The sequence below is a fragment of the Rhinichthys klamathensis genome, unplaced genomic scaffold, assembly GCF_029890125.1.
Source record: "Rhinichthys klamathensis goyatoka isolate OS25496 unplaced genomic scaffold, OSU_Roscu_1.1 h1tg000011l_1, whole genome shotgun sequence".
NCBI lineage: Eukaryota > Metazoa > Chordata > Actinopteri > Cypriniformes > Leuciscidae > Rhinichthys > Rhinichthys klamathensis.
The window spans coordinates 1,559,366-1,568,144 of NW_026606564.1; the positions used below are offsets into that span (position 1 = coordinate 1,559,366).

The following is an 8,779-nucleotide window of genomic DNA, read 5'->3' on the forward strand; positions in this document are numbered from 1 at the left end:
TAAAAGTAATTCGTACGGCTCCAGGGGGTTAATAAAGGTCTTCTGAAGCAAAGTGATGCTTTTTTGTAAGAAAAATATTCATATTTATGACTTTATAAACTATAATTAATGGCTTTCGGTAACGGCCGTACCCGAGTCGACCTCTGACCCGACGCAGAAGCAAAGGTCCAAGCAGCAGGACGTCAGAGATCGTAAGTCGTAGAGATCTCAAACTTGGTGTGATGGTACAAAATTTGAATTTTAGCTCACAACTCTTGAAACAAGGGCAGCCGCCGCTCGTCTGTACATAAAATATTCATCCAAAACATAGACTTCTATATAAACTGAATCAAAAATAAATTGTAAACGTGTTCAACATTCTTAAATACTAGTTAAATACTACTTTAAGTAGAAAAGTGAGCAGGATATATTCAAATTTAGGGCACGGCTTCGATATGCCGAGTCCTCCACAGCGTATGAATTTCCAATATGATTCTAAATGAGGTTTATGAAGAATAACATGCCACACATGCTTTTCTGGACAATCAGCACATATAAACACTGAGAAGAGTGGCTCTATTGTTGCTGAGGCGAAGTAAACTTCTGTCATGTGAATGACACCATCCTTACAGTCACAAAACATCCATTATGCTGCAAGCGTGACATCAGAGATTCACTTTGTGGGATGTCCCTCCAGTCGGCCTATTGTCTTTCCCACAATGCCTTGAAAGACATCCTTGCTTTTCAGTGTCAGTCAGCCTGCCTGCTAGGCGCACACATGTGTGAGTGTGAGCGTTTGTGTGTGTTCTTCATTTGCGGACATGCTGTTTAGTGTGTCGCTAAGAAGACAATGAGAAACCTCTTATTGTCTTGGTGGAATGTGGCAGGAGACAACGGGGAAAGTATGTCATCGCCCCAAGTGCTTGGCACCAATGTCCAGTCAGCTTGCACTGTGACACACCACAGAATGAGAGAGACAGGTAAACAAAATGACAAAGAAAGAGAGATGTGACAGTTGCCAGTCCTGCGCTACAGCCAAAGCAAATGAGGATGGTGTGTGTGCGTGTGTTTGTCAGAATTAAGCTTACTAAAATTTCACTTTCTAAAGCAGGACGATGAATGAAATCTGCTGTTCAGGATACAAGAGGATCACGTTTGGAAATTTGATGATGTTGATTCAAAAGTTTGAATCAAGGATTGGAAGCATGCACTGAGGAAAGGTGAGGAAAATCTCCATTAGTTACAATTATCTCTGTGGTTTATAATGATGGATTTCATCATTTCTTCCAGTGTTTTGAAAAACTGTTTCAATAGTATACACTTAATTTAAGTAATAGAGGGATAGGTAAAGTTGTTTAAAAAAAAAACAGGTTGGGTTACACATACTGAAGCATTTATTTTGCATTTTTAATGTTTTAACACAATTGTTTTACTAAAGTAAAAAAGTAGATTGAGTTTTTATAGAGACATTGCAGTGTCTCTTCACAAGTTTTCTTAATGCTTTTTAAGGTTGTGAAGGAATTCAAGCTATTTTAAGGCATGGAGTATTATTTTTTTTTCAAGAAAAACCCCCCCATTTAAATATGTAATTTTGGTGACCAAAAATTTGTATTAAGGGATACAATTATTGACTACAGGGGGACTTTAAAACCTTATTTTTTGCACAAAATTAGAACTTCTTGATGAGTGCACGCGGCAGTTTCCATTACACTGAAAAGAAACTGGTGTAGAATTTACTTCGAAATAAATTTCACAAATAATTACAAAGAAACAGCAAATGATTAGTGCTGTCAAAGCAATTAATCGCAATAATCACATCTAACATAAAAGTTTGTGTGTATATATATTGTATATATATATTATTATTATTATACATTTTATTTATAGTCGCCTTATTACATTCAAGGACACCTTACAAACACAATAAAACAACCAGCATTATACAACATATCATTATTACAGACTGGATACAAGCATAAAAGCAATCACATAAAAGCCTGCCTAAAAAGATTAGTCTTAAGGAGAGATATTAAAAAAGAAGACTTTCACTGTTCGCACATCCTGTGGCAACAAGTTCCATAAATAACAAGCTGCATGACTAAAGGCTCGGGACGTTGCGTGAGTTTGATGGAGAACAAGAGTGAGCGCAGAAGATGATGTTAAAGTATGAGTAGGAGTGAAGAAGGTCAGATAAGTATGAAGGGGCAAATTTATTGTAGTGCCTTGTAAGGCAAGAAATTAAAATCAATAAAATATTTAACCCTGAGCCAATGCAAGTGTTGTAGTATGAGAGCAATGTGTGATGTCTGGAGAGAACCTTTGACGGCAGGCCATAAAAAAGCATTACAGTAATCAATATATGTATTGACTAAAGCATGAACAAGAATCACAGTGCTCTTTACTGAGAGAGCCGGACGAAGTCGATTACTATTACGTATGTGGAAATATTTCAAACTAATGACACTGTTTATATGGGCTTCACCTTCAAATGATAAACTAATGTCAAAGATGACACCCAAACTTTTAACCTGTTTAGAAACAAAACAAACACTGGAAAATTATCAATATTCACAGAGGAACATTTATATTTGGCCATGTTGGTTCAAAAATCAAAAAGTATTTCAGTTTTAAGTTTAAGAAGATTTGATGTGAACCACTCTTTAATCTCAGCTAAACAATCTGAGAGGATAAATGGGGGGAAAGTAGAGGTAGGTTTTGACTCCAAACTTTGGAGGACATTCAAAGTTGGGTGTCATTGACATAACAGTGGAATTGAATACCAAATTTACTAAAAATATTACCAAGGGGTAAAAGATAAATAATAAATAAAAGAGGACCCAAAACTGAGCCCTGGGGAACACCAGTTTTGATGTATGAAGGGAAGGCTTTGATCTAAACTGCTTTTACAAATGAAGTACGACCTGTAAAATAAGATCAAAATCAAGTCAACGTGTGTGCTGTGTGTGTGTGTGTAGCCTGTATATACACACATATATTATATATTTACAAACTTTTATGTTAGATCTGATTAATTGCAATTAATCGATTTGACACAAAATAATACATTGTTTGAAACATGAAATTCTGAAGTATAAAAACTTTTTTTTTTTTTGTAAAATGCACTTGAATAATCTATTTTCAACTAATATATAATAATATAATGAATATACTTATAAATTAATAACAACCTAGATAAATAAATGCTGTAAACTTAACTTACGTTAATGCATTGAACCTTTTTGTAAAGTGTTAATAACTGTAAAATGTGTCATGTCTGACCATACAGCAAGCCGCCAGACGACCCTTGAGATGGAGCTTCTCCCTCTGAGTGTGATGAGTCCTGGAGCTCACCTTCATCTGCAAGCGGACCCTTTGTGGCTCCAGCGCCAAGCCGTGGAGGACCAGGTGGAGCTGTGGTGGTTCAAAAAGCCGCACGTCTCTCTTGTGTGCTACTGCTTTTCAGTGGCCATGGTTCTGAGCCTGGGCTCGGCTGGCGTGGGGCTCCTCTCGACCGCCTCTTCTGCTGTTGGGGCCTCGGTGCTGTGGCGCTTGGGCGTAGGATCTACTCTCTGTCTCCTGGCTCTGGTGGTCCTCATGAAGCAGCTGCTCAGCTCTGCTGTGCAAGACATGGGCTGCATACACAACCGCAGACGCATCGAGCAGCTGCGGAGTGGAGGAACGGCAGATCCCGTGCTGTTGCTCTTCACTGGCCTGGCGCTGGTGGTCTGTGGGACTACGCTTCTCAGTCTCACTAAGTCAGACATGCTGCTTTCTGGTGTGACCCTCCTGGCCAGTGGGGGCGCTGTGGTGCTAGGTGTGATGGCATATGAAGTGATAGTTTATGTGCAGGGAAAGAGAAATGCGAGAAGGCGAAGACGACGAAGGGGGAGAGTGTATACAGTGACGGGACAAAGGAACCGTCCATGGAGGGATTCAACATCTAGTCAGTCGAATTTGTTATGAGAGATAAATGGGAAATTCCTTCTGCCCCTGGTTCCTGATACAACTTATTTGCACATATTGTTCTGTTAATTTTACACCTGCAAAATAAATGGCATCATGTATTCTCTGCAGTTTGTCTAGAAGACATCTTTGACAATCAAACACCTCCAAAGCAAATAATAGCATTGTCATTTCTTGCTTTATGTTTTTTCTGAGCGCCAGGCAATGGATCGCCCTTATAGTTGGAAGTCAAAGATAACAAGTAGGAATATCCCATATCCCTATGGAAGAATTCTGAATGGAAAGCAGTATGTGCAGTAGATTACAATAAAGTACAAGCCTTTGAATACTGTATCCCAAAATGCAATGCATTCAACTTCACCGTCCATCTGATGAATTCTGGCCTACTTCTCGCACTATTTCGGTGGCAAAAAAAGTAAGTGTAATGTTGTTGTTCACATGAAGTGTGTCATTCCACACAGCTGTGTACAGTCCAGATAGCACCAAAACCAACTGTGTCAACACTCAACAGCTATTTCTACACACGTTCCAGAGTAAATCAACCAGCTCATATTTGTCGAATGGCCAAAACAATAAGTATACACACTTAAGTGTGCATAATTAATAAATCTATAAAATCTATATACAGCTCTATAAAATATAAGTGGTAGCCGACATGTGATGAAGTTTAGCAGTAAAGTAAATTGTGATGCGCTCTTCATAATTATGTTAATTCACATAAACTAAATACATTCTAATCTAATTTTATGCTATGCAGTTTTTGTGAAATACGCATCTTTGTTCTATTAAGAGTGGAAACGACAGAGGTTGCATCTAATTTTGAATAAGTAATTACTTCACGACCGCTAAAAAAGTATGTTCTAAATAGAATGTGTGTAGTTTGAATTCAATCTGGACTTACATTCGCCATGTTGTCATTATCATGTGACCTATCAGCGTCAGATACGTCGCTTATTCACTATCATTCATTCATAAATCCTCTCCCTTGTTGTCCTCATGGGATAGAAGTAGAAGTAGAAGTAGAAGTGGCCTAGTATGTCTTCTGGGTACTTTCTGCCTACTCTTTTATTAAAGCTCCAGTCGGCAAGTCTGGCAGATTGAGTGGATTTAGGAAAATTTTGAATGTTTACAACTCTCATGCCCCTCCCCCACTATCAACGGATACCCTCCCACCCAGTTCATGCTCGTCAGTGCGTGTGCACCAGATTTTCAGTGAACGCCAGGACTCTCAAGTGTCACGCATTGAGCGTGACAGTCACTCATTTCGGTCTTTTGTCACGCTCTCCCGCCACACATTGTATTTCTCACGCTGAAAAACTATTTGAAATATATTTAATATGCCGCAGCGCCCAAAACTCTGGCCGCGCCGCTCTCACTGTGGAACCGGCATGAATCAAGCGTGTTTCCTCTGGTGTTGTTCGTCAAGCTACACAATAGCCAATCAGAAAATAGCACTATTGTATCTGGGTAAGATTTAACGCAACAACCAATGACAAAAATGTATCCAACCCCCCGTCGGCTGGGTGTCACTCTTACCTGTCTTCAAAACTTGAGAGCCCTGGAACACGCCCGTCTCATCAGCATCCATCAACACCATGGAATATTTGGAGGTATGCTGTCCTGGCTAATCTACCGATAGATTGCAATTGCTAACGTCATTTATACTCTAAATGAGCGTACTTGATTTTCCGCCATCACTCTTCGTTACTGCGCGAACTTCCGCGAACTTCAGGCGTGTGCATGTGATTGTAACGTGCGCGAGGGGTGGCGTGTGCCCGATCTGTGATTGACAGTCAGATCTCACACCCCCCTGCGCTGATTGGACATGATGAACCGGGAGCTGTGGATTTTTGCAAAACAAATAACACGCTCCAGGTGGAGTTAGAAGCTCGGGTTTTTTTCTAAAACCACTTTATTTATGTTGTTCTGTCAGATTATAGTGTCGATTTCACTGAATATGATCAAAAAAATGTTGCCGACGGCAGCTTTAAATAGGCCTACTGTGAATTCAGACACTTTGGTTTTCCCCCAACTAGCTATAGGCAGAAGTATTGATTTCAGATGCAACCAGTATTTTTTTCATGTCGGATCTGAAGTATTGAATACTTCATTGAAAAAAGTTATTTTTATTTTATTTTTTATTGATTTTACAAGACTTTAAGGCAGATATTAAAAAGAAATGCCACAATGGCAAATAAAGATTGAATGGTAAACAGTTATTATGGATGGATCAATTACATACATTGGAGGTGTGTGCTGTCATGCCAACTTTGTGATTATAAGAAAACAAATCTAAGTGCTGCAAAAAAAGAGAGAAAGAAATAAAAAGACTGAATGGAAGGCAGGATTGGAATAACTGGATGACATTTGACAAAACGTGCAGAGCACACTCAATACTATATCCCAGAATGCAATGTGTTCGACTTCCCCTTGCATTTCCAATCTGATGAATGGAGAACTGCTAGTGCACTGGCACAATACTCATACTATTTCTGTGGCAAAATGCCTGTCCTATTCTGAATTCATGCTCTGTCTTGACTTGAAGTGATGCTGTTATGTCTAAACGTCTAATCTTATGTCTATAGCGCTTTGTTTTCTATATTTATATTTCTTTTCCAGACTAGCTGTTCATTGAACCAACTCGCATATGTTGATTGACTAATGTTTTAAGTAGGCTACTGTTGGGAGATCTTTATGATTGTTTTATTTCACCTAAACTAAATAAATTGTACACAAATTTGATGCTAAGCAGTTAATGTAGAAATGCTTTTATTGTGAAATATATGTACATACAAAGCATTGTAAGCATCTTTGTTCCATTAAGTGTGGGAATGACAGTGTCTTTTTTTTCATTTGCTGAATTGAAGACACCACAAGTTACCTTCTTTCTTCTTCTTCTTCTTCTTCTTTTTAAACGAGATTTGTAAAGGAACATCTACACTTGAAAATAAAACAAACAGTGAAGAATGAGCTAAATAACTTAACAATATGGTAAACAATTATTATGGGTGGATTAAATAGATAAGTTTGAGGTGTTGAGCTGTTGTTTGAACTGTGTGTGATCTTAAGAAAACAAATCTTTGGGGATTCACCTGAATATGAAAAGTTAAGATTATTCAACAGCATTTGTGGCAAAACTTATGTTAATTACCACTAAACATACATTTCTTATTTTTCTTTTTTAAATGAGGCACTTACAATGGAGGATGTAGCCAATTTTTGGAGGATTCAAAAGTAGAAATGGGAAGCTTATAATTTTATAAAAGCACATATTTATTCTTCTGTTAAAACCTGTGTATTATATAAAGCTGTTTAAACCATCATGTTTACAGTCATTTTCAGGGTTTCAGGTGTTATGTGTCGCGATGATGACAACCCGGTCTCATGAGATAACTTACTTCTCTATTGAACTAATTATGAAATCACAGCGAGAAAAAATAAAAGACTTTATATTTTACAAATATTTAAGGCTAAAATCATTTTCCAAAATTAGTTTTCTGTCCATTAACTTTTCTTTTAGGTTGCTGATGTGCCGTCATTTATTACTGACTTTGTCCTATGGGGTAAATTATTTTTGGTAAATTGTCTGAAACTTTACACACATTCAAAACTAATTTTCACTATCTAAAAAGTAGTGAAAAGGCCTTAATTTCAAAAACATCAAAAAAGCTGTATTGATATTCTTGTGCTTCATTCGGAACTCACATGTGAAAATGTCAAAAACTTGACACAAATTCAGATGCAACTTCTCTGCCTGTAAAGTATGAAACCATGTCTTAGACTTTCAAAAAGCATTAACCCTTAAATGCCTACCTCGGGTCTTTAGTGACCCGGGACGTCATTCACTTCCCTCTTCAATTATTTTTTAAAGTTAGACATCAACCGTCTTCGTATTCCTCAATCCATTCATTAGAAACAATATAACAAGAAAAAAATAATAAAATTGTAAAAGAATACCTGTTTTCCCATTCATTTTTTGTAAAAAATGGTATAGGGTCGCTAATGACCCGAGGTATGTAACAGTGTAAGTATATTTTTTCCGCACAACAATAATTGAATCTTCGATGACTGAATAAGTCCAATTCACCTTTATTCCACAAGGTGGCAATGTCAGATACACAATGATGAAGTGACATTTCACTCATAGTTACCACAGGCAGAAAACAAAAGAATAGGAAGTATCATCAGCAAATATTTTGGAGTATTTGCTTGTCAGTGTAGAGAGGCCAATAGTGGCATCTTTCCTGACCTCTGGTTGTAGTATGGGATTATCTGGCATCTTCCAATCTGGCATAGGATAATGTAACAAAATGCCTGACTTCCACAACAATCTATAACTTATATTCTTTATCTCTGCTTCTATCCTCATTGATCCTCAACTTCTTCCTTTTTTACTACTTCCTCTCTTTTGTAAGGCTGGAAAAACTGGAAGATGTTCTAGAAGAATTAGCATCTCCATCCAAGACGAAAACACACTCAAGTCAACCACCTCAGTATTGTCTTAATTTACATTTCTTTCCCTTCACCCCCTCTTCCCCCATCTCTTCAATTTCACATGCTGAAACCATCTGAAATTCACCCAAAAATCGATATGGTTTAATGTGAACAATTATCACAACACTATACATGTTTGGTATCATTTGAAAAGTCTCAGTGCGACTGGTACAAAGGGCCACCAATCCACAAAGAGTGTTTACAATGCCAAATGCATTTGGGCTACATTGTAAAAAGCACAACTTTAATCCTATTTTTTATGGAATATTGCACATGTTTTGTCCTCGTAATCTTTAATCAAAATAACTTCCGCTCCCTCTTGCAGCGACATCATCTCTTCTCT

The 8,779-nt window shown here is 37.7% G+C and overlaps 1 protein-coding gene across 2 annotated transcripts; it reads left to right on the plus strand.

Annotated features, from left to right (window-relative positions):
• The first annotated feature begins 717 nt into the window (after window positions 1–717).
• On the plus strand, window positions 718–3,972 carry tmem125b (transmembrane protein 125b). 2 transcript variants are annotated; one of them, XM_056263702.1, is made up of 3 exons: window positions 718–959; window positions 1,056–1,199; window positions 3,266–3,972. In XM_056263702.1, exon 3 carries the CDS (start codon window positions 3,289–3,291, stop codon window positions 3,940–3,942), a length of 654 nt encoding a protein of 217 aa, XP_056119677.1. In that variant the 5' UTR covers window positions 718–959; window positions 1,056–1,199; window positions 3,266–3,288; the 3' UTR covers window positions 3,943–3,972. The 2 variants fall into 2 exon arrangements, with proteins under 2 accessions (XP_056119677.1, XP_056119681.1); XM_056263706.1 differs by having other exon boundaries at window positions 1,117–1,199.
• The last annotated feature ends 4,807 nt before the right edge of the window (window positions 3,973–8,779 follow it).